The 22,224-nt window shown below is 63.6% G+C and overlaps 4 protein-coding genes across 7 annotated transcripts; all 4 read left to right on the plus strand.

Annotated features, from left to right (window-relative positions):
* Nucleotides 1-5,465: 5,465 nt before the first annotated feature.
* On the plus strand, nucleotides 5,466-11,575 carry SEMA4A (semaphorin 4A; the record flags this gene model as incomplete). The annotated part of the gene is made up of 14 exons (XM_080634991.1): nucleotides 5,466-5,599; nucleotides 6,907-7,067; nucleotides 7,142-7,204; nucleotides 7,298-7,396; nucleotides 7,637-7,745; nucleotides 7,844-7,960; nucleotides 8,044-8,174; nucleotides 9,034-9,200; nucleotides 9,272-9,422; nucleotides 9,587-9,776; nucleotides 9,864-9,979; nucleotides 10,057-10,217; nucleotides 10,739-10,851; nucleotides 10,944-11,575. The coding sequence occupies exons 1-14, from the start codon at nucleotides 5,473-5,475 to the stop codon at nucleotides 11,573-11,575; spliced, it is 2,337 nt and encodes a 778-aa protein (XP_080491117.1). The 5' UTR covers nucleotides 5,466-5,472.
* A 625-nt stretch (nucleotides 11,576-12,200) lies between these two features.
* Nucleotides 12,201-16,578, plus strand: SLC25A44 (solute carrier family 25 member 44). 4 transcript variants are annotated; one of them, XM_080635011.1, is made up of 6 exons: nucleotides 12,201-12,297; nucleotides 13,500-13,666; nucleotides 13,788-13,956; nucleotides 14,050-14,482; nucleotides 15,304-15,431; nucleotides 15,879-16,578. In XM_080635011.1, exons 2-6 carry the CDS (start codon nucleotides 13,614-13,616, stop codon nucleotides 16,068-16,070), a joined length of 975 nt encoding a protein of 324 aa, XP_080491137.1. In that variant the 5' UTR covers nucleotides 12,201-12,297; nucleotides 13,500-13,613; the 3' UTR covers nucleotides 16,071-16,578. The 4 variants fall into 4 exon arrangements, with proteins under 4 accessions (XP_080491137.1, XP_080491139.1, XP_080491136.1 ...); XM_080635013.1 differs by having other exon boundaries at nucleotides 14,125-14,482; XM_080635010.1 differs by having other exon boundaries at nucleotides 13,788-14,482.
* A 972-nt stretch (nucleotides 16,579-17,550) lies between these two features.
* On the plus strand, nucleotides 17,551-20,661 carry PMF1 (polyamine modulated factor 1). Its single transcript, XM_080635045.1, has 5 exons — nucleotides 17,551-18,405; nucleotides 18,491-18,596; nucleotides 18,682-18,782; nucleotides 20,212-20,407; nucleotides 20,491-20,661. Exons 1-5 carry the CDS (start codon nucleotides 18,218-18,220, stop codon nucleotides 20,542-20,544), a joined length of 645 nt encoding a protein of 214 aa, XP_080491171.1. The 5' UTR covers nucleotides 17,551-18,217; the 3' UTR covers nucleotides 20,545-20,661.
* Nucleotides 20,662-21,045: 384 nt separating this feature from the next.
* BGLAP (bone gamma-carboxyglutamate protein) lies at nucleotides 21,046-22,153 on the plus strand. The gene is made up of 4 exons (XM_080634899.1): nucleotides 21,046-21,456; nucleotides 21,655-21,752; nucleotides 21,831-21,894; nucleotides 21,991-22,153. The coding sequence occupies exons 1-4, from the start codon at nucleotides 21,356-21,358 to the stop codon at nucleotides 22,121-22,123; spliced, it is 396 nt and encodes a 131-aa protein (XP_080491025.1). The 5' UTR covers nucleotides 21,046-21,355; the 3' UTR covers nucleotides 22,124-22,153.
* Nucleotides 22,154-22,224: the final 71 nt, after the last annotated feature.

Genomic DNA, 22,224 nt, shown 5'->3' on the forward strand with positions numbered 1-22,224 from the left:
ACAGCCCATGAGGACCACGCACAGGGGTTGGGGTTCTCCAGCTCCTCATGCCCAGCTCCAGGCTCCCCAGGGTGGGTGCCAGGATGGAAACGGGACCATGGCCCATCCGCAGCCACTTGTGCACTGAGCGGCCGGGTCTCTGCAGGGAGAGCCTTGGAGCAGCCCCAGGGCTGGGATGGAGCCGGGGATGCCCGGCACATCTGGCACTGGGGGCCCCATCAGCAGCCCCCTCCAGGCCCCTGCGTGCCCGGGGGGATTAAGGTCAGGTCCTGCTAATCCCAAGGGTGCTTTAAGATGGGAGCTTGCGCCCGCTGCCACCCCCTAAGGCTGCACCCCAAGGTGCTGCATGTGATGGGGCACCCTTGGGGGGACCAAAAAGGGGGAGGGGGGAAAGGGGGGCCATGGCTCAATGCTTGCAGTGGGAAGGGGCCGGAGCAGCTCTGCATCCCCACAGCTTTGGTTAAGCCTCCCAGGCACGAGGCACAAGCTCCTTACGGATCCCAGGCAAAGGCTCCGGAGCGCTGGAGCCTGGTGGGAATTGGGGAGCAGGTGAAGGGGGGCGGGGGAAAGGGGCTCCTGGATGGGCTCGTTCCAGGCCTGATGCTTTCGGGGTGCTGGTGCCCCCAGCAGGTACCTCCCTGGGGTTCCTCGTGCATGGTCCAGGCTGGGGACAAGGGGCTCTCCTAGGGAGGAAGTGGCAGAGGCAGGATCCTGTTTTGGGGCTCCGGGAAGGGGAAGGAGAAGTGGGATCAGGGCAGACTTCCCCTCATGGGAAGTGCCATTGACCAACGTGGGGTGCTGGGGCGTGCTCAGGATGAGGCCCTGCTGGTGGGCCATGAACCCCCTCTGGGGACCCCCCCAGGCCAGCAGGGCTGCTCTGAGAGCGGGGATGAGGGTCTAGGGATGTGATGTGGATAGGGGGATGCAGGGATGGGATTCAGGGATGTGATGTGGATAGGGGGATGCAGGGATGGGATTCAGGGATGTGATGTGGATAGGGGGATGCAGGGATGGGATTCAGGGATGTGATGTGGATAGGGGGATGCAGGGATGGGATTCAGGGATGTGATGTGGATAGGGGGATGCAGGGATGGGATTCAAGGATGCAGTGTGGATAGGGGGATGCAGGGATGGGATTCAAGGATGCAGTGTGGATAGGGGGATGCAGGGATGGGATTCAAGGATGCAGTGTGGATAGGGGGATGCAGGGATGGGATTCAGGGATGCAGTGTGGATAGGGGGATGCAAGGATGGGATTCAAGGATGCAGTGTGGATAGGGGGGTGCAGGGATGGGATTCAGGGATGCAGTGTGGATAGGGGGATGCAGGGATGGGATTCAGGGATGTGATGTGGATAGGGGGATGCAGGGATGGGATTCAGGGATGTGATGTGGATAGGGGGATGCAGGGATGGGATTCAGGGATGTGATGTGGATAGGGGGATGCAGGGATGGGATTCAGGGATGCAATGTGGATAGGGGGGTGCAAGGATGGGATTCAAGGATGCAGTGTGGATAGGGGGATGCAGGGATGGGATTCAGGGATGCAGTGTGGATAGGGGGGTGCAAGGATGGGATTCAAGGATGCAGTGTGGATAGGGGGATGCAGGGATGGGATTCAGGGATGCAGTGTGGATAGGGGGGTGCAAGGATGGGATTCAAGGATGCAGTGTGGATAGGGGGATGCAGGGATGGGATTCAGGGATGCAGTGTGGATGGGGGGGTGCAAGGATGGGATTCAAGGATGCAGTGTGGATAGGGGGATGCAGGGATGGGATTCAGGGATGCAGTGTGGATAGGGGGGTGCAAGGATGGGATTCAAGGATGCAGTGTGGATAGGGGGGTGCAGGAATGGGATTCAGGGATGCAGTGTGGATAGGGGGGTGCAGGAATGGGATTCAGGGATGCAGTGTGGATAGGTGAGTTCAGGAATGGGATTCAGGGATGCAGTGTGGATAAGGGGAGGCAGGGATGGGGATGCAGGGATGGGGTGCAGATGCTACAAACAGAGCAGAGCAAAGTGATGCAGTTATGGGATGTCCAGAGCTGGGGGGGGGGGGGATGCTCGGGGATGCCTGTGCTGTGCGTGTCCCCGCACACGTGTGTGCGCGCGCGGTCATACATGTGCCGTGTACACGCGTGTCCGCCCGTGTGTCCGTCCGTGCGGCCGCCCCGAGCCGTTGCCATGGCGACGTGAGCAGCATCCGGCGGCCCCGGGGATGCTCCCGCCAGCCCGGCCCTGGGCTGCCGCAGGTCGGTACCGCCGCGCACCGGGACCGGGGCTTCCACGGGGGCTGCGGGCGGCCGCGATAACGGGGATGGGCTCTGCGAACCCCCCCCCCCACCGCTGTGGTGGGGACAAAGGGCCCGAGGTCCCAGCCTCGGGGATCGCTTCCTTGCATCCCGCCTGGCAGCGCCTCCCCCTTCATCCCACATCTCCGCACATCCCCCCGCATCCCTCCTCTATCCCCCAGTTCCCTCCTGTGCATCCTCCTACCTCTTTCTATCCCCACCCGTTGCATTCCCCACCTCTTGAACCCCTCCCCATCTCCCCCTGTTCTTCCCCAGATTCCTCCCCTGCATCCTCCCATATCCCTACTGCATCCTTTGCTTTCCATCTCCCATCCTTCGCTTTCTACCTCCCCCACCCCTCCTCCTGCCTGGGCTCTGGTGGGGGTTACGGTTGTTCCTGGGTGTTGGAAGCATCCCAGCACCTCCCCATTCCACAGGGATGCTCCTGAGGGGTGACATGTCCCATCCTGGACAGGATGGATGGGGCTTGGAACAACCTGCTCCAGTGGACGGTATCCCTGCCCATGGCAGGGCTTGGAGCTGGGATTTAAGCTCCCTTCAACCCAACCCATGCTGTGGTTCTATTCGATGGCACGGGCAGAGGTTGGGACCTCGCTGGCCCCTTGCTGAGCACATGGCCTGGGTCTGGCTCCATCCTGGGGCAGTTTGAACCACTCTTCGGAAGGAGAACGTGTGTTTATTGGCATTGGAGGGAATGTGGAGATGGGACCCATGGAGCCATGGCCGTGGTGCACCCGAAAGCACCAGCGACAACCAAACTATTCCAGCATTGAGTGGCCCTTGGTGGTGCTCACTTCCAAATCCCATCCAGGGAGGCTGTAATGTCCATACGTGCCCCTTTCACACACGGACCACTTTGGATCCAGAAAGGATGAAGGCCAGAGCAGGGATGGAGCTCCCGGGGCAGCTTCCACCCTGTATCAAACCGGGGGGGGGGACACCCTCAGCCCCACCATGGCCCCCCGGAGCCTTCAGCCTCACTGAGGAGCCTCTTCCTCCCTTTCCCATCCTTCCTCCCCCTCCGGCGGCCCCGGTGGCTCCGGCCCAGGGCAGAACAATGGGGCCGGTCCGAGGCTCCGGGTGTCCCCGAGTGGGAAAGCCGGGGCAGAGTAACCTACTTTCTGTGCTCACAAGGAGCTTTCTGTCCCAGCCAAGCGAGGGGCTGGCGGCAGCGCTGCCCTCCCAGGGCCCGGGGTCCCTGTGGCCGGATGCTGGCCCTGGGGGCTGCAGGTAAGGAGGCAGAGGCAGGGCAGGATGCACCCAGAGCAGGGTCTTGGGGTGCTCGGATGTGGATCTGGCCTTGGGGGGACTCCAGGGCGTTGGTTTCAAGGGGTTCCTTGCATCAGAGCTGCCTGGGTTGGACGGTGGAGCCTGCCCCGAGCTCTGGTTCATGGGGGGCAATGTCCGGCCCCATGGCCTGGGTTTAGCAGGTGATGCTCACCCCCATGACACTGTTTCAGGGGGTGATGCTCAGCCCCATGGCTCTGTTTCAAGGGGTGATGCTCACCCCCATGGCTCTGTTTCAGGGGGTGATGCTCAGCCCCATGGCTCTGTTTCAAGGGGTGATGCTCACCCCCATGGCTCTGTTTCAAGGGGTGATGCTCACCCCCATGGCGCTGTTTCAAGGGGTGATGCTCACCCCCATGGTGCTGTTTTAGGGAGTGATGCTCACCCCCATGGCGCTGTTTCAGGGGGTGATGCTCAGCCCCATGGCTCTGTTTCAAGGGGTGATGCTCACCCCCATGGCTCTGTTTCAAGGGGTGATGCTCACCCCCATGGCTCTGTTTCAGGGGGTGATGCTCACCCCCATGGCGCTGTTTCAAGGGGTGATGCTCACCCCCATGGTGCTGTTTTAGGGAGTGATGCTCACCCCCATGGCGCTGTTTCAAGGGGTGATGCTCACCCCCATGGCGCTGTTGTAGGTGGTGATGCTCAGCCCCATGGCGCTGTTTCAGGGGGTGATGCTCACCCCCATGGTGCTGTTTCAGGGGGTGATGCTCAGCCCCATGGCTCTGTTTCAAGGGGTGATGCTCACCCCCATGGCGCTGTTTCAAGGGGTGATGCTCACCCCCATGGTGCTGTTTCAGGGGGTGATGCTCACCCCTATGGCGCTGTTTCAGGGGGTGATGCTCAGCCCCATGGCGCTGTTGTAGGTGGTGATGCTCAGCCCCATGGCTCTGTTTCAGGGGGTGATGCTCACCCCCATGGCGCTGTTTTAGGGGGTGATGCTCACCCCCATAGCGCTGTTTTAGGGGGTGATGCTCAGCCCCATGGCTCTGTTTTAGGGGGTGATGCTCAGCCCCATGGCGCTGTTTAGGGGGCGATGCCCAGCAGGAAACCCACCCTTGCTTCCCCCTCACTCCAAAGCCAGCCGGGACCGCGGGCTCCGGGACACTCCGTTCACCCCCAGCAGGAGGAGCAGCAGCTCCGCAGCTCCCATCCCGGCTCCCTCCCGCAGGCTCCGCAGGGCGGGCGCGGAGCAGGCTGAGGCTCGTCCCCTTCCAGCAGGACTTTCTGGTTCCTGCAGCCGCTGCCGCGGCCGCGCTGGGCTGGGCCCGGGCCCGAACTGCGCTGGGAGCCCTGTACTGGGAGCCCCGTACTGGGCGCAGCACCGGGCATGGGGCCGGGGGCCGCTTCTGGCCGCATCACCCCCGGGGTGATGGTGCTGGTCCAGGGGTGGAGGTGAAGCGGCTCCGTCCAAGCCCGCCTTAGAGGTAAAGCTGCTCCGTGGGGAAGCGATGCCTGCTCCAAAGGGACCACCGGGTCCTCCAGGCGCTGTTTGGAAGCGGTGATGCTCGGCTCCATGGAGCTGTTTGTGGGGACAAGGTCCAGCCCCTCGGGGGGGCTCTTTCCCTGTCGCTTCTATCGAGGGGCAAAAAGAGCTGGAAGAGGTGGGGGGGGTCCGTGCTTTATACCCAAACACCCTCCTACGGCGGCCACTGATGGAGCCACACGGAGGGGTCCCAGCAGGACATGGGGATGCCGCGGTCACAACGGGACTCTCTGCCCCACACTTGGGGGTCACACCTGGCTCGATGCCTTGGGGCCCCACGGCCCCCCCGCCCCGCGCCGGGTGCTGGTTCCCCCTCGTGTCATTTCCGCCCCGGGGACAAGCGGTGCGGGCGGTGCCGGGCCCTGATCCCTCGTCCTTCCCGCAGGGATGGCGCCGGGACGCTCCATGGGGGCTCCCCCGCTGCCCCCCAACGCCCTGCGCCTGCTCTGGGCGCTGCTGGTACCGGTTGCGCTGCTCTGCGCCGAGCCCCGGCCCCGCTCCACCTTCTATAGGGGTGAGTGAGGGCAGGGAGAGGAATGGGGACGGGCCGGGGGGCAACATCGGCATCATGGGACCATGGGATGGATTGGGATGCAGGGACCTGAAAGCTCCTCCAGGGATGCCTTCCACTCCTCGGGTTGGGGATCCATCCATGGGCTGCCCTCCATCACCTCCCCATCCTGGGGCTGGGGTGTCCTGGGTACCACAACGGGGTGGCACAAGGGGGATGCAAAGGGCGCCCGCAGGGGCCGATGGGGGTGAGGCTGTTGGTACCCAAACCCCTTTGGGAGGGGGATGCTGGGTGCACCCCAGGGTGCCACCAGCCCCAGCACAGAGACTTCTGTGCCCCCACCATGGCCCGCGGCCCTGCTGCCACTTCCACTTCCCCATGCAGCCATTCCGAGAAGTGCAGCGCTTCCCTTTGCTCGCTCCCTGCCCCCGGGGCCGATGGGGCCAAACAAGAAGCTTGAGGGCATCAGGGAGGGCTTGGAACACCCCCCCCAAGTCGTCCCCATTGGGGTGATGGATGCCCCAGATGAGCATCGCCCCATGGCCATGGGCATGGGCAGCGCTCGCAGCCCAACAGGGGACGATGAACAGGACCTGGAGGTGACAGCAGGGAGCTGGGGATGGTGCTGGGGTGAGCACGGAGGAAGCAGCGCAGCCCGTTTCCTATGCAGGAGCTGCCGGAAAGATGATGGAGGATGATGGAGGAGGAGGATGGAGGAGGAGGATGGAGGAGGATGAAGGAGGAGGATGGAGGAGGAGGATGATGGAGGATGATGATGGAGGAGGAGGAGGATGAAGGAGGAGGATGATGGAGGGGAATGATGGAGGAGGAGGAGGATGGAGGGGGATGATGAAGGAGGAGGATGGAGGAGGAGGATGGAGGAGGAGGATGAAGGAGGAGGATGGAGGAGGAGGATGAAGGAGGAGGATGGAGGAGGATGAAGGAGGAGGATGGAGGAGGAGGATGATGGAGGATGATGATGGAGGAGGAGGAGGATGAAGGAGGAGGATGATGGAGGGGAATGATGGAGGAGGAGGAGGATGGAGGGGGATGAAGGAGGAGGATGGAGGAGGAGGATGAAGGAGGAGGATGGAGGAGGAGGATGGAGGAGGAGGATGGAGGAGGAGGATGAAGGAGGAGGATGGAGGAGGAGGATGAAGGAGGAGGATGGAGGAGGAGGATGATGATGGAGGATGACAATGGAGCTCCCAGTCCCCACCGCTCCGGCGGTGCCGCATCCAGGCTCCACGGTGGCACCAGCACCTCTCTGGGTATCCCTTGGCTCTCGTCACCCCCTTCTCTTTACCCAGGGGACCCCCGGCGGGCCCTGACCCACTTCAGCCAGGCCAACGTCTCGCACTACGACATCTTCCTCCTGCGCGAGGATGAGGAGGAGCTCTACGTGGGGGCACGGGACCGGCTGCTGGCCCTCGCGGTCGGCACCCCCGGCACCATCCGCGCCCAGGCCTCGGTGAGCAGCGGCGCCGCGGCGATGCCCTCGGCCCCTGCCTCAGTTTCCCCACTCATCTCCCATCCCTCCCATAGATCCCGTGGGGCCCCACGGCCGACAAAGCCTCCCAGTGCGCTTTCAAGAAGAAGAGCCAAGAGGTGGGACCGCACCACGGGGCTTGGGGGGGGGCCCATAGGCGTTATGGGGATGCTCAGCCCCCCCCCACTTCTTCTTGTTCCCCCCCATTGCAGACCGAGTGCTTCAACTTCATCCGGGTGCTGGTACCCCTGAACCAGACCCATCTCTATGTGTGTGGGACCTACGCCTTCAGCCCTGCCTGCACCTACATTGTGAGTGGGCCCCATAGATGAGGATGGGGACCCCGAATCCTGCGGGATGGGGGATTGGAGCTTCAGTGCATCCCGGGATATCCCCTGGTGCCTCCCCATCACTGGATGGATGGAGGTGGTGAAGCCCTGGTTTGGGGTCCCTCAGCCTTGCCCCTGCCTCAGTTTCCCCACTCACCCAGGGACCCCGCAGCCGCTTCTGTGCCCCTTTGGAGCCTGATCCTTCCCCCTCCATCCCCACAGCTCCGGGAGAACTTCACGCTGGTGTCCAGCAGCAGAGGACAACCCCTCCTGGACGGGAAGGGCCAGTGCCCCTTCGACCCGCAGCACACCTACACGGCCCTGCTGGTGGGTGAGTACGGGGCTGGGGGTCCCCCTGGGTGCGTGCCCATGGCCGGGGTGGGATGTGATGGAGAACGGGGCCGGAGGGGTCCCGGTGTCCCCATGCAGAGGGGGAGCTCTACGCCGGCACCATGAACAACTTCCAAGGCAACGAGCCCATCATCTCCCGCTCGCTGGGCAGCAGGACCCTGCTCAAGACGGACGCGTTCCTGCGCTGGCTTTCGGGTGAGCAAAGGGGAGAACCCCTGGGAGAACCCCCATGGAAGCGTCCCGGTGCCGCCGCCGGCTCCTCACCCGCTGCCCCACAGCCGACGCTGCCTTCGTGGCCTCCTTCAGCATCCCTGGGGATGACAAAGTCTACTTCTTCTTCGAGGAGAGCGCCGAGGAGTTCGACTTCTTCGAGCGGCTCCTGGTGCCGCGGGTGGCGCGGGTCTGCAAGGTGGGAGCATCGCCCCTTGTGCGGGCGCGACGGCCCCGCGGGAAGGCCCCTCTCTAGCAGCCTTGTAGCATCCTCTTCAGGCATGAGGATGGAGGAGGAGGAGGATGGAGGATGATGATGAAGGAGGAGGATGATGAAGGGGGATGATGATGGAGGATGATGTTGGAGGGTGATGGAGGAGGATGATGGAGGGGGATGATGAAGGAGGAGGATGATGAAGGGGGATGATGATGGAGGATGATGTTGGAGGGTGATGGAGGAGGATGATGGAGGGGGATGATGAAGGAGGAGGATGATGAAGGGGGATGATGATGGAGGATGATGTTGGAGGGTGATGGAGGAGGATGATGGAGGATGATGATGAAGGAGGAGGATGATGAAGGGGGATGATGATGGAGGATGATGTTGGAGGGTGATGGAGGAGGATGATGAAGGGGGATGATGATGGAGGAGGATGGAGGAGGAGGATGGAGGAGGAGGAAGATGATGGAGGAGGAGGATGGAGGAGGAGGATAATGGAGGAGGATGCTGGAGGAGGATGATGATGGAGGAAGATGATGGGGGAGGATGATGAGAGAGGATGATGGTGAAGGAGGATGATGGGGGAGGATGATGGTGGAGAATGGTGGAGGAGGATGACGGAGAAGGATGATGAAGGAGGAGGAGGATGGAGGGGGATGATGGAGGAGGAAGACAAAGGAGGAGGATGATGGAGGAGGAGGATGGAGGAGGAGGATGATGGAGCAGGATGAGGGAGGAGGATGATGGAGGGAGAGGATGGAGGATGCCGATGGCGGATGATAACTTGGGTACCCAACTCCAGTCACTCCAGTGCTGAGCACCCCCCCATCTCCCTCAGAGCGATGTCGGTGGGGACAAGGTGCTGCAGAAGAAGTGGACCACGTTCCTCAAGGCGCAGTTGCTGTGCTCCCAACCCGGCCACTTCCCCTTCAACGTCATCCATCACGCCTTCGCCCTGCCCCGGCCCGGCGGCGCCGACATCTACGCCGTCTTCACCTCGCAGTGGTGAGCGCCGGCACCCATGGGTGCTGCGGGTGCCCTGGGGAGCACCCATGGGCACCATCCTGTCCCCGCAGGCAGGCGGGCAGGGCGGGCAGCGCCGCCGTCTGCGCCTACAGCCACGAGGCGCTGGAGGAGGTCTTCGAGGGCAAGTACAAGGAGCTGAACAAGGAGAGCTCCCACTGGACCGTCTACGGTGGCCCCGACGTCAGCCCCCGGCCCGGCAGCGTGAGTGGGACAAGGCCCATCCCTGGGGATGCTGCGGGTCCCTATGGGAAGGGTTTTGCCGCTGCCGCTCGGATGGGAATGATGGGAAGGGGGGAAGGTCCCATCGCACCCAATGATGCTGCGTCCCCCCCCCTCCATCACCTCTGCCTCCTCTCTCCCCGCAGTGCTCCATGGGCCCCTCCTCTGACAAAGCCCTCACCTTCATGAAGGACCATTTCCTGATGGACGGGACCGTGGCTCCCACCCAGGGCCGGCCGCTGCTGCTGAGGACGGACGTCACCTACACCCGCATCGCGGTGGACGAGACCCGCGGTGCCGCGGGGACCAGCTACCGCCTCCTCTTCCTGGGCACCGGTGGGTACCCACGCAGGCTCCCCCTTCCCAACCCTGCCCTTGGTGCCCCCAAACCCCCCCTCCGGTGATGCTCTTTGTGCCCCACAGCGGACGGGTTCCTGCACAAAGCCGTGGAGCTGCCCGGAGCTCCGCACATCGTGGAGAGCATCCAGCTCTTGGGAACGCCGGAGCCGGTGAAGAACCTCCTGTTGGCACCGGGGAAGGTACAAGGGGATGGGGATGGGGCAAGAACCAGCCCCAAAGCCGGGATGGGCTCAATCCTGCTCCTTTCCCTCCATAGGGCATCATCTACGTGGGTTACTCCGGTGGCGTCCTCCAAGTGCCGGTGGCCAACTGCAGCCTGCACCGGAGCTGCGCCGAGTGCGTGCTGGCGCGGGACCCCTATTGCGGCTGGAACAGCGCCCAGGGCTCCTGCCAGCCCATCCGCGGTGCCCAGGACACGTGAGCTGGGATGAGGGAGGGAAAGGGGATGTGGAGCGGGAGCAGGGGTCGTGGAAGAGGATCCTGCCCCTCTTTGGGACCCCTCCTGCATCCTGCATCCAGCAACACAAGGGGGATGTAGTGGGGCTGAGCAGCTCCCGTAGGAGCCAGGCTGAGAGAGCTGGGCTGGGTCAGCTCCTTAGAGCAGCTCCAGTGCCTAAAGGGGCTCCAGGAACCCTGGAGAGGGGCTTGGGATGCAGGGATGCAGGGACAGGCCAAGGGGAATGGCTTTAACCTGCCCCAGGGGGGATGGAGATGGGATCTTAGGCAGGAGCTCTTCCCTGGGAGGGTGGTGGGACACTGGGATGGGTTGAAGGGAGAAGCTTTGGATGCCCCATCCGTGGCACTGTCCAAGCCCAGGGCTTGGAGCATCCAGCTCCAGTGGAAGGGATCCCTGTCCATGGACCTGGATGAGCTTTAAGCTCCCTTCATCCCATGATCCTGCGGTTGCCCCCGGTGCTGACTCCTCTCTCCCACCACAGGAGCACTTGGCTGCAGGACATCGAGGCGGGCAACCCGGCCCCCCTGTGCCACCGCGGCCGGAGCGTGGCCATGCCCCGCACATGGGGAGCACCGGAGACCCCCTCTGCAGAGAGTTGAGTGTGGGGACCCCGCGGGATGAGGCTGGGGGGGGGATGCGCAGGATGCGGCCCCCATCACCCCATTGTCCCCCTCTGCACCCCGCAGGGCTCACCCCGCCTCTTAACGCCGTGGTCCGCCTGCCCTGTCCGCATCCCTCGGCGCTCGCCACCTACCACTGGGAGCATCCCGACGGTGCCCGCGGGGCCACGGCGCTGCTGCCCGGCCACACGCTCGTTGTCATCATGCAACGGAGCACGGCGGGCACCTACAAGTGCCAGGCCAGCGAGAACGGCTACACATGGACCGTGGCTCATTACCAGCTACGGGATCCCAGCGGGGCAGCCCCGGCCCCGGACGGGTTGGCTGAGGCCGGGCTGCCCCGGGGGTCCGAAGCTGCTCCTCCCCGCTTGTACTGGCCCGAGTTTGTCACCGTCACCGTGCTGCTGGTGGTGACCCTGGCCGCGGCCGCCTGCTTGGCTCTCGTTGCCTACCACGACCAGCTCAAAGCCAGGAGCAAGGTTCGGGGGTGCAGCGCGCCCCAAAGCCCCCCAACGCAGCGCGGGGAGAAGGTGCCCCTCAACGGGGGCACCGCGGAGCGCCCGGCACCCGGAGGCACCACGGAGGAGGAGGAGGAGGAGGAGGAGGGGGAAGGCTCCCACCCGTGCTGCGTGCAGCTCGATGGGGACATCGATGCCGGTAACAGCAGGCTCCGTGTCCCCGTGGGGGGCCCGGCGTGACGGGGCCATCGCAATAAGGGGGGGTTTTGGGGTGAATGCGAAGGGTTTGGGGTTAATTTAACACACCCGAGGTGATGTTTCGGGGTGCGATGGGGGGGCGCAGGCATGGGGATGGTGCCGTTAGTGCCACCCCATGGAACACGTGGCCCATGTGCAACCCTGGGTGCTGAGCAATGGGGGGGGGGGGGGGGCACCCCATGGCCCTGCCCCGTAGCCGTGGTGCGGTGACGGTGGGGACGGAGCCCCCCTCGAGCCGCTATTTTGGAAGCTGTAAATTTCCCTTCTCTTTGTATATTTGATGTTTTGTATTAAACACAAAAAGGAACGAAAAGCTCCCTCCCGCCCCCCCGGCCTGGTGCAACGCGAGGGGGGGGTGCGTGTGGAAGGAGCACCTTTAACGTTGGGTTACAGAGCTGGAATTCAGCGCTGGCCCTTTAAGAAGAGGGAGAGGGAGGAAGGGGGTGTGTGTCCTGATTTACGCATGCGCATTCCCTCCCCGCCTCACCTTCTCCCCCTGGGCGCCGCCATCTTTACGAAGGGCGGAAGTACCGGTGGACGGCTCTCTTCCGGCGCTGCTTCAGCCCTTTTCCAAGATGGCTCCGCCTCCCGGGCGCTGATTGGTCGAGCGGCTCGGCGCCGGCGCACTTCATTTCCGGCCGGTGTCCGCTGGGCCGCCATGGGGCGGGGGAAGCGGAGGGACCGGGCGGCGGAGAGGCCGCGGGGTGAGGGGAGGGGGGGCGGCACCGGGGGTGAGGTCGGTGATGGGGGACACCCGGTGCGAGCAAACCGGGGTTGGGTGGGGGGGGAAGCGGTTTGGTACCGGATAGAGCCCGGGGACGGGGTTGGGGGGGGGGGACACACGGGACATGGCAGCGCCGTGGAACCGGGGCGCTGGGGCTCGGCTCAGTGACCTTGAGCGGGGCCGGGGCCCGAGGCCTCCGGTTTGCCCGCGGGGTTGGGGCCGGTCGGAGGGAAGCGGCGCGGGGTAAGGGGGTGCTTGGGAGGGGAGGGGGGGGGAGGCAGCGTGAGGCTGCTCCGCGTCGCTTCCAGAGGGATGGAGGCCGGGACCCGCGGCCTGCCCGGGCTGAGGGCGGTGGGAAGGGAGCTGCTGCCTTCAGCAGGCTTCAAACGGGAGCGGTTTGTAGGGGACTGGGGCTTTCCCCCTCGAGAGCAGCTCCACAAGCAACAGGGCAGTGATGGGAGCTTGGGAAGGCTTCCCAACGGCATTAGTATGCCAGGCAGGACAGCTCCTTAGCCAGGGCCACACAAAGGGCCTGTCTGTGCGTCCCAAAGCAACGGGTTTAGGCACAGCGGAACCAAAACCGGCTTGGATGGGGAAAAGGGGGGTAAATGGGGGGGGGTTCGTGCTAAGTGGGGGTCTGAGATTGAAGCCGGGGCCTGCAGGGCAATGGGAAAGCAGCAGCGGTTGCTTTTACATCCGTTTCCCCCCGAGTACTTGAAGGTACTGGTGGGAGATGGGGAGGGTTACGAGGAGGGGGGGGACTTTAAGGTCCCTTTAACCCAAATCAGCTTTTTTAGCTGCTTTTTTTGCTATGGAAAGAGCGGGTTTGGGGTTTCCTGTTGGGTCGCTGCTTTGAGATGCTTTTCCCCCTCGGCTTGGACTCTGCAAGGAGCTGGGCTCGTCTCAAGCCTGCTTCGTGCACCCAATGAGTGCAACAGTTGGTGGTGATGGGGAGAGCAGAGGGGCAAGGAGGGCTCTGCTGGAGGAGGTTCTTCCCAGGGCTCTGAACGCTGCCAAAGCCGTGGAGGAGGCGGTTTGGGAGTGGGGATGTGGTGGTTTCTATCCCGGGTTTCCATCGGCTTCCAGGTGTGGAAGGTCTGGATGGAAATGGGAAAATGGGTCTGATTTGTGCAGGGAATCTGGGAGCAAAGAAGGAAACTTGTGTTTTCCTTCCTGGTCCAGAGCCTGGGAGTGCCAAGTGACAGCCAGGCATCTCAGAGCATCACAAACCCGGAATGACAGGGGAGGAGCTGCGTTCGGTGACCACTTGGATTCCTGGCTGCCTGTTCGAAGGTGATGCTTCCCATTGGAGCTGTGTTCTTCCTCCATCTCCATCCCCACTCTGGCAGGTTAAAGCCATTCCCCTGGGCCTGTCCCTCCACGCCACATTTCCTGCAGCCCCTTTGGGGAGCGGAAGACTTGAGGTGCCTGAAGTGCTTCATCCCCTCCTCAAAGCATCTCTCGTTGCAGATGCTTCCCCTTCGCACTGAGCCCTTTTGAGGTGGGTCTGGACCCTCGCAGCTCGCCCGGCCTCCGAGGAGCCATGGAGGACAAACGCAACATCCCCATCATCGAGTGGGAGCACTTGGACAAGCGCAAGTTCTACGTCTTCGGCATCTGCATGACCATGATGATCCGGGTGAGCGTTTACCCCTTCACCCTCATCCGCACCCGCTTGCAGGTCCAGAAGGGCAAGAGCTTGTACAAGGGCACTTTCGATGCCTTTGTGAAGATCCTGCGGACGGAAGGGACCGCCGGGCTCTACCGGGGCTTCTTGGTCAACACCTTCACCCTCATCTCGGGCCAGTGCTACGTGACCACCTACGAGCTCACCCGCAAGTACGTGTCCCGCTACAACAACAACAACGCCGTCAAGTCCCTGGTGGCGGGGGGCTCAGCATCCTTGGTGGCCCAGAGCATCACGGTCCCCATCGACGTCGTCTCCCAGCACCTCATGATGCAGAGGAAAGGCGAGAGCATGGGCAGGTTCAAGGTGCGCAACCACGAGGGCAAAGGCCTCTTGGTCTTCGGCCAAACCAAGGACATCATTGTACAGATCTTCAAGGCCGATGGCTTTAGGGGTTTCTACAGGGGCTACGTGGCCTCGCTGCTCACCTACATCCCCAACAGTGCGGTCTGGTGGCCCTTCTACCACTTCTATGCTGGTGAGTGAAAGGAGACTCGCCCCAGAAGCCCGTCACATTGAGACTGGGGGCCCAGCGTGGTTTGCTTTGTCTCTTTGATTTTGGTGGGGGGAAGCCTTGGAACACATTGGAGCCTGGGGCTGTTGGCTTTACCCTTAACTTCCATTAATCCCAAATGCTTGCTTTCTGCATGGAAGGCTGGTTTCATGCCTGGCAATGGGCTTCCAAGCCAAGGTGCAAGTGCAATTCCAGCTCACGCGGGCTCAGGCGTCTCAGAGGTGCCAAAAAGACCTCTTAGAGCCACAAATCCTCTAGCAAAAGCCCGGAGGTGAAGGGCAAATCCTGCCTGGTGCTGTCTGAAGGTGGTGCTGCGGTTCCTGTAGCTGTACAAGGAGCACGGAGCCTTGGGATGTAAAATTCCACTGAGTTAAGCTCGGTTCCTCTGGGTTTCCCAAAGGAGCTGGGGCTTTCGCACTGCCTTTGGGACAGCTTTAATGGGTGGGAGATGGCAATCCCTGGGATGGGCTGGACGTGTTCCTTAGGGATCCCCCAGCAGGATCCCATGGAGATACCAACGTGCTCCCTGTGTGCACACATTCCGGAGTCCAAAAGCTTTAAAGGAGGGGAGGGGAGTGTTTTGACGCTCGGGTTTGGGGCCATGCGAGCTCCTCCTGCCCTGGTTGCCCAGCGGGGCTGGGGTTTGAGCCCATTGCTCCCTGCCCTTGGCTGGCCTGGTGGAGAAAGCATCCCTGTGGGTGAATGAGGGCTTCGGAGTCTGAAGGAGGAGGAGGAGGGCCTGAAGCAGCCGCTTGCCCTGACGCTTGGCTCCTTTCCCTTCCCAGAGCAACTCTCCAGCCTGACTCCTAAAGACTGTCCCCATCTCCTCCTCCAAGCCATCTCGGGGCCGCTTGCGGCTGCAACAGCTTCAACGCTCACCAACCCCATGGATGTCATCAGGGCTCGGGTTCAGGTGAGAGCTCAGCACCAGCACGATGCAGGCTGGGGTTTGGCCTCAGCGCTTTCAGCTCGGTGCCTCCTCCTCTCTCTGCTTTGCAAAGGCTCTTTTGGCCTGGGTACCCCAGGGCTTCGTTGGCTCTCAGCATTAATGGGGCTGGGTTTGCCTACCTGGGCTGCTCCGCATGCGGTCCCCCAGCAGATGGGGCTTCTTAAAGCATCACTGAAGGGTCTGAAAGTGCCCCTTCCAGTGTCAGAGCTGTTGTGTTGATGGAGCAGAGGGGAGGAGGCAGGAGCCAGGTCTAAGAAGCCCACTTGCTGCTGCCTCTTTAGGGCTTCTTGCCTTTCCCCTGCCCCTTAGGGAGTTCTGGAGCCCACATCAAGGCTGCTGGGTGGCCTCTAGAGCCCTCAGTTGGAGCAGAACCCCACTGAGGCTGAAGCTGGCTTTGCTGTGGCTTTGCAGGTGGAAGGCAAGAGCTCCATCATCCTGACCTTCAGGCAGCTCCTGGCAGAGGAAGGGCCCTGGGGGCTGACCAAGGGCCTCTCGGCCCGCATCATCTCAGCCACTCCTTCCACCATCGTCATCGTGGTGGGCTACGAGACCCTGAAGAAGCTGAGCCTCCGCCCTGAGCTGGTGGATTCGAGGCACTGGTGAAGAGGAACCTTCCTTTGCATCCCAATCGGACCACCCCGATGGAAGGGAGAAGCTGCTGCCTCCTCCTTGGCCTCCAGCTGGTTGCGCAGTACAAGGCAGAAGCGTGCAGCACCGTCCCCCAGCGCCCTGCTGCGAAGCATCAGGATGCGACCTTGGTGCTTCGTCCAGGAGCACATCCTGGTTCCGGGGGGGGGGGTGGTGGTTTTAGATGGAAGACGGCCCTGATTGAAGCCAAAAACTGGCTTCTCCATGGGGTCATTCCCATCCTTGCCAAAGCACCCGCGGAGGGGAGGGCACCGCGCTCCCGCAGAGCCCTCTCGTGGCTCCGCTGCTCGTTGCACTCGTGCTGGGGGGAGCGACCCGGACCCGCTTCAGCCCTCGTTGGAGGTGCTTTGCACATCCCCGTTTTGTACGCCCTCAGAAGACGGTTTCCTGTCCCTCATCCTCCCGGCAGCCGAGGGCAGGGGTTGAGCTGTTTGGATGCTCGATCTGTGCTTTTCTTCTGGTCTTTGTTCATGGTTTTATCTTGGGGGGGGTTGGGGGGGCACTGAGGGGTTGTGCTGTGGCCTTGTTCGACGTGTCAGGAGTGCGTGTGGCTGCTGCCACTTCCCACCTCTTCCTTAGTGATAGCGTTTGGGAGCTGTTTGCAAGCAGCAGGAGAGGGAGTTGAGCTCCAGGTGGATGTGAGGTGGGGAAGGAAGAAACCTTGGACTGGTTTTTGCTCCAGTCCCAACCCGATTGGTGTGTTCATATTGAATAAGAACTAATGGGTCATTAATACATTTGGATGTCGAAATCCTGCTCCTCCTGTTTGGGAAGGGCAGGGATGACTTTGCACTGTGGCGCTTAAGCCACGCTCCTTTTAACTTGCCATCGAGTGCTGAAGCAAGAGGCAAGGGAAGAGCTGAAGGGGTTGCTTTCAGTTGCCATGGTGCTCATCCCAGGTAGGTTTACACCTGAGAGGGAAGGGATGCGCTTCCCATCCTCTTGCTGCTGGAACGCTGGGGTCTCGCATTGATCCTGCTGCACGGGGGGGGTCCTGCCAGCCTCTTGGCTGCCTTTGCACCCCAGCAGGGACTGCCCAATGCTGCTGGGGATGGAGCGAGGCGATGAGGGGCACAGCACCCTGGTCCTCATGGATGAGGCAGGAAACGCCTTTTAATGCCCCCCTTTGTGTCCCGCAGCATGAAAGGAGGTGATGGTGCTCTCTGCCAGCTGCTCCTCTCTTGCTTTGCTCTTGTTTCTTTCTGGAAGAGCAGATCCAAGAGCTTGCAGGGAGCATCTCTCCGGTGGTGCTGGTACCAGTCTCTGTGCGGTGGGGAAGTGGCAGCAGGGAGGTAGGGGTTCTCCAGCTTCGTGTTCCCCTCATAACCAGCGACGTTCCTGACTGATAATAAACCTCAGAGCCCTTCGTTGTGATGCCCGAGTGTCAAAGCGGGCGGGTTTTAATGCTTTGCCTTCGAGGGCCATCACAGCAGAGAGGAAGCAGGGACACGGAGCTGGAAAGACCCCGGGATAAAGCACATGGATGGAGTACCTGGAGCTGCGGATCAAGCAAGGCCAGGATGGATGCGGCTCTGGACAACCTGCTCCGGTTGGAGATGCCCCTGCTCATTGCAGGGCTTGGCGTGGATGAAAACCGCTCCAGGGTTCTGTGATCCCGCTTCCCAAACGGGCTGAGTTCTGCTGGGCTCCTACGAGCAGTGTCTTGACCAGAGAGAGCTGCTTTGGCCTCGCCTGGCTCCTTCATCCCCCTTGGAATGGGTCAGGATTGAGCGTTCGGCTCCATCCGTGATGGGCAATACTGGAGGGGGGGGGGCTGTGCCCATGGGCTCTCAGGAGCGTTTATTCCCGCCGGGATAAGGCCGTTGGAGCGTTAAAACGAGGGGGGATTGAGCGCATGCGCGGTTTTGAGCGTTTGAAGCCGTTTCCCAATGTCCCGCGGCGGAGCTGGGTCCTGCGCGCCAGGCCACGCCCCCTTCGATAAGCCACGCCCCTTCTGGTCCAGGTCACGCCCCCTTCCGTAAGCCGCTCCCCTTCTGTCCAGGCCACGCCCCCTTCGGTAAGCCACGCCCCTTCTCGTCCAGGTCCCTCCCCCTCAGCAGCCCGCCCTCAGAGTGGGCGGGCCTTCCCAGGCTCAGCCACCAATGGCAGCGGCGCGGCGCCGAGGCGGCAGCCAATGGGGAGGCGGCGCGGGAGGCTCTTTGTGGAGGCCCAACATGGCGGAGGCGAGGAGCGGCGGTGATGGCGGCGGTGGTTCCCCGGGGCCAGGCCGCGCTGAGCTCTTCAGCACCGTGGTGGACGCGTTCCTCGAGAAGCTGGTGGCGGCCGGGAGGTGAGGGGGGAGCCGGGGCTGAGGCGGGAGCCGGCGCTTTGCGGGGAGGCTCCGTCAGTGCCCGGCGCCGTCCCCCTGGTTGCAGCTACCAGCGGTTCGCCAGCTGCTACCGCGGCTTCTACAAGCTCCAACCGGAGCTGACCAAGAGCATCCACAACCAGTTCGTGTCCCAGCTCCAGGCCTCCATCAGGGTGAGGGGGAACGGGAATGGGGGCTGCGGGCGGGACACGAGCACGGCGTTAACCCGCAGGACGGGGGTCGGGATCCCCGTTGCAGGCGGAGATCCAGGAGGTGATGGAGGAAGGGAACCTGAAGGTGGTCCTCAACTCCCTGGATAAGATCGTGGAGGAGGGAAGGACCCAGGAGGAGCCTGCGTGGTAAGGCCCAGCCCGCAGGGGATGTGCCCTACGGGAGCTTGTGCTCCCCTATGGGCCTTCCCATTGGGGTCAGTGGCCACAAAGCCCCCATAGGCCAGCTCCTCACCTCCCATTGCCTGGAGCCAGCGGTGGGGAACGGAGCCGGGGTCTCCCCGGGGTGTGAGGCCCCGCTTCCGATGCTCCCTGCCCGCTCCTCACCCCCCTTTCCCCCTCCTCACCCCCCTCTGCCCCCTCCTCACCCCCCTTTGCCCCCTCCTCACCCCCCTTTGCCCCCTCCTCACCCCCCTTTGCCCCCTCCTCATCCCCCTTTGCCCCCTCCTCATCCCCCTTTGCCCCCTCCTCATCCCCCTTTGCCCCCTCCTCACCCCCCTTTGCCCCCTCCTCACCCCCCTTTCCCCCTCCTCACCCCCCTCTGCCCCCTCCTCACCCCCCTCTGCCCCCTCCTCACCCCCCTCTGCCCCCTCCTCACCCCCCTTTGCCCCCTCCTCACCCCCCTTTGCCCCTCCTCACCCCCTCTGCCCCCTCCTCACCCCCTTTGCCCCCTCCTCACCCCCCTTTGCCCCTCCTCATCCCCCTTTCCCCCTCCTCACCCCCCTCTGCCCCCTCCTCACCCCCCTTTGCCCCTCCTCACCCCCCTTTGCCCCCTCCTCACCCCCCTTTGCCCCTCCTCACCCCCCTCTGCCCCCTCCTCACCCCCCTCTGCCCCCTCCTCACCCCCCTCTGCCCCCTCCTCACCCCCCTTTGCCCCTCCTCACCCCCCTCTGCCCCCTCCTCACCCCCCTTTGCCCCCTCCTCACCCCCCTCTGCCCCCTCCTCACCCCCCTCTGCCCCCTCCTCACCCCCCTCTGCCCCCTCCTCACCCCCCTTTGCCCCTCCTCACCCCCCTTTGCCCCTCCTCACCCCCCTCTGCCCCCTCCTCACCCCCCTCTGCCCCCTCCTCACCCCCCTCTGCCCCCTCCTCACCCCCCTTTGCCCCTCCTCACCCCCCTTTGCCCCTCCTCACCCCCCTCTGCCCCCTCCTCACCCCCCTTTGCCCCTCCTCACCCCCCTTTGCCCCTCCTCACCCCCCTTTGCCCCTCCTCACCCCCCTCTGCCCCCTCCTCACCCCCCTCTGCCCCCTCCTCACCCCCCTTTGCCCCTCCTCACCCCCCTTTGCCCCTCCTCACCCCCCTTTGCCCCTCCTCACCCCCCTTTCCCCCTCCTCACCCCCCTCTGCCCCCTCCTCACCCCCCTTTGCCCCCTCCTCACCCCCCTTTGCCCCTCCTCACCCCCCTTTGCCCCCTCCTCACCCCCCTTTGCCCCTCCTCACCCCCCTTTGCCCCCTCCTCACCCCCCTCTGCCCCCTCCTCACCCCCCTTTGCCCCCTCCTCACCCCCCTTTTCCCCCTCCTCACCCCCTTTGCCCCCTCCTCGTCCCTCTCTGCCCGCAGGCGGCCCAGCGGGATCCCGGAGGAGGACGCCCGCAGCGCCCTGGTCCCTTCCCTCCTCAAGCACCGCTCGTTCCTGCTCCGAGCCCTCAGGACCAAGCAGGAGGAGAACCGGAAAGCGGCCGAGTCGGTGCTGGAGGGCAGGGCCCGCATCCGGGAGCTGCAGGAGCAGATCCAGGCTCACAGCCGGGGCTGGCAGGTACCGGAGCCACGGAGCCGGCTCCAGCCCCTCCATGGAGCTCCCTGGCAGCCGGAGCTCAGGGGTGGTCCTTCCCCTTCCAGGCTCTCAATGAAGAGCAGCAGGAGCTGGTCCTGAGCCTCCAGGAGCCGCAGTGAGGCCGTGGGGATGCCCTGGAGCTGGATCCTCATCCCGGCGGGAAGCAGCTCCGCATTGGAGCGAAGGAATAGCCAAGGACACAGCAGCAGCTTTGGGAGCTGGGGGCAGTTTCCTGCTCTCGGTCCTTGGGGCGGGGGGGGGGGGAAGCGTGGTTCTGGCTCCTTACCCACGGCCTGAGGGCCTTGAAGGGATGGGGAAGGGAATGGGGGCCTCATGCATGGAACGAGGAGCTGGAAGCCCCGGAGCCCACGTCCGGGAAGGGCGTTTGCAATAAAGATCCCATGGGATGCTCCGCACCGCGAGTGCCTGGCAACCACGGAGCCCATTGGCACCTCCTGAGGACCCTGCCTGACTCGGGCACCCTTCCCTCCTCTGGCACCGCTGCTTCCCACTGCTTCCTCCGCAACTGGAGCCGCCATTCCCTTGGGATGGGCTCCCGCTGCCGCCGCTTGGCTCCTGCTCTCTGTACTTACGGCTTTGTCGGACGCGGGCTCTGCTCCAGCCCCTGCCCTCTTCCAGCTCCTCTCCAATGGGATCCATGGGAGCTGCAGCCGCGGCTGGAGGTGCCCTGAGCGCTCCGGGCTCCCATGGAGAGCGGGATTGGATGCAGAGCGCTCCGGCCCCGCTCCATCCCCTCCCTGCGGGCTCAGCCCATTCCCGGAGGGACCAAGTTCATCCCAAACCACAATTGCTGCTTGGGCTGCTCCCGGATGTGCTGCAAATACCCAGGGCCGGGCCACGGCCCCTCCTGGGCCCTATAAAGGTGCTGCAGGAGCAGGGCAGCGAGGGCAGACCCGACACAGAGGCACCATGAGGCTCCTGCTCCTCCTGCCCCTCGTGGCCCTCCTGGCCCTCGGCCTCTGCCGCACAGGTAATGGGGACCCTGGGATGGAGCATCCCAGCTCCCTTGCGTCAGGTTAAAGCCATTCCCCTTATCCTGTCCCTGCATCCCAAGCCCCTCGCCAGGTTTCCTGCAGCCCCTTTAAGCTCTGGAGCTGCTCGAAGCGCTCCCCTTAAGGAGCCTTCTCCAGGCTCACCCAGCCTGGCTCCTATGGGAGCTGCTCCAACAGCTCCACATCCCTCTGGTGCCGGGGGGGGGGGGGGGTCAGGGATGCGATTCCAGAGTGGGAATGGGGCTGCTCTGACCCCTCTGCTCCATCCCCAGCTCCGGAGGGCTCCGTCAGCGCTGACTCCCCGAGCTCCGAAGGTGAGTGAGCGGCTGCATGCGCCCCTATGGGGATAGGGCCCCATCCTGCCCCCCCCAACCCCTGCCCTGTCCCCGCAGCCTTTGTGTCCAAACGCGCCAGCACCGAGATGCGGAGGCACAAGAGGAATTACGTCTATGACAGGTACCGGGGGGGGGACACCCCACTGCATCCACTCCTATGGCTTGGGGGGGGTCCCTGCTGCAGGACCCCCCCATAACCTCGCCATTGTGCCCCCAGCGGTGCCTACGGGGCCGTGCGGGACCCGCTGGAGGCCAAGCGGGAGGTTTGCGAGTTCAACCCCGCCTGCGATGAGCTCGCCGACCACATCGGCTTCCAGGAGGCCTACCGGCGGTACTACGGCCTCGTCTGAGCCCCACAGCGCCCCATAGCGCCCCATAGAGCTCCCAGCACCAACCTTCCCCCCCCCGCCCCAGCTCCGGTTTCAGCCCGTGCCTGGTAACGGGATGGAAA

Source organism: Psittacula echo (genome assembly GCF_963264785.1).
Source record: "Psittacula echo genome assembly, chromosome: 26".
Taxonomy (NCBI): Eukaryota; Metazoa; Chordata; class Aves; order Psittaciformes; family Psittacidae; genus Psittacula; species Psittacula echo.

Excerpts from the sequence above, each read along its gene's own strand:
- SLC25A44 (XM_080635010.1), top strand. The coding sequence starts at position 13,614 with ATGCTTCCCATTGGAGCTGTGTTCTTCCTCCATCTCCATCCCCACTCT. Across the intron at positions 13,667-13,787 it reads CTCCATCCCCACTCTGGCAG|ATGCTTCCCCTTCGCACTGA; the intron begins GTTAAAGCCATT and ends CTCTCGTTGCAG. Across the intron at positions 15,432-15,878 it reads TCATCAGGGCTCGGGTTCAG|GTGGAAGGCAAGAGCTCCAT; the intron begins GTGAGAGCTCAG and ends GTGGCTTTGCAG.
- PMF1 (XM_080635045.1), top strand. The coding sequence starts at position 18,218 with ATGGCAGCGGCGCGGCGCCGAGGCGGCAGCCAATGGGGAGGCGGCGCG. Across the intron at positions 18,597-18,681 it reads AGCTCCAGGCCTCCATCAGG|GCGGAGATCCAGGAGGTGAT; the intron begins GTGAGGGGGAAC and ends TCCCCGTTGCAG. Across the intron at positions 18,783-20,211 it reads ACCCAGGAGGAGCCTGCGTG|GCGGCCCAGCGGGATCCCGG; the intron begins GTAAGGCCCAGC and ends CTCTGCCCGCAG.
- BGLAP (XM_080634899.1), top strand. The coding sequence starts at position 21,356 with ATGAGGCTCCTGCTCCTCCTGCCCCTCGTGGCCCTCCTGGCCCTCGGC. Across the intron at positions 21,457-21,654 it reads GAGCATCCCAGCTCCCTTGC|GGATGCGATTCCAGAGTGGG; the intron begins GTCAGGTTAAAG and ends GGGGGGGGTCAG. Across the intron at positions 21,753-21,830 it reads TGACTCCCCGAGCTCCGAAG|CCTTTGTGTCCAAACGCGCC; the intron begins GTGAGTGAGCGG and ends CTGTCCCCGCAG.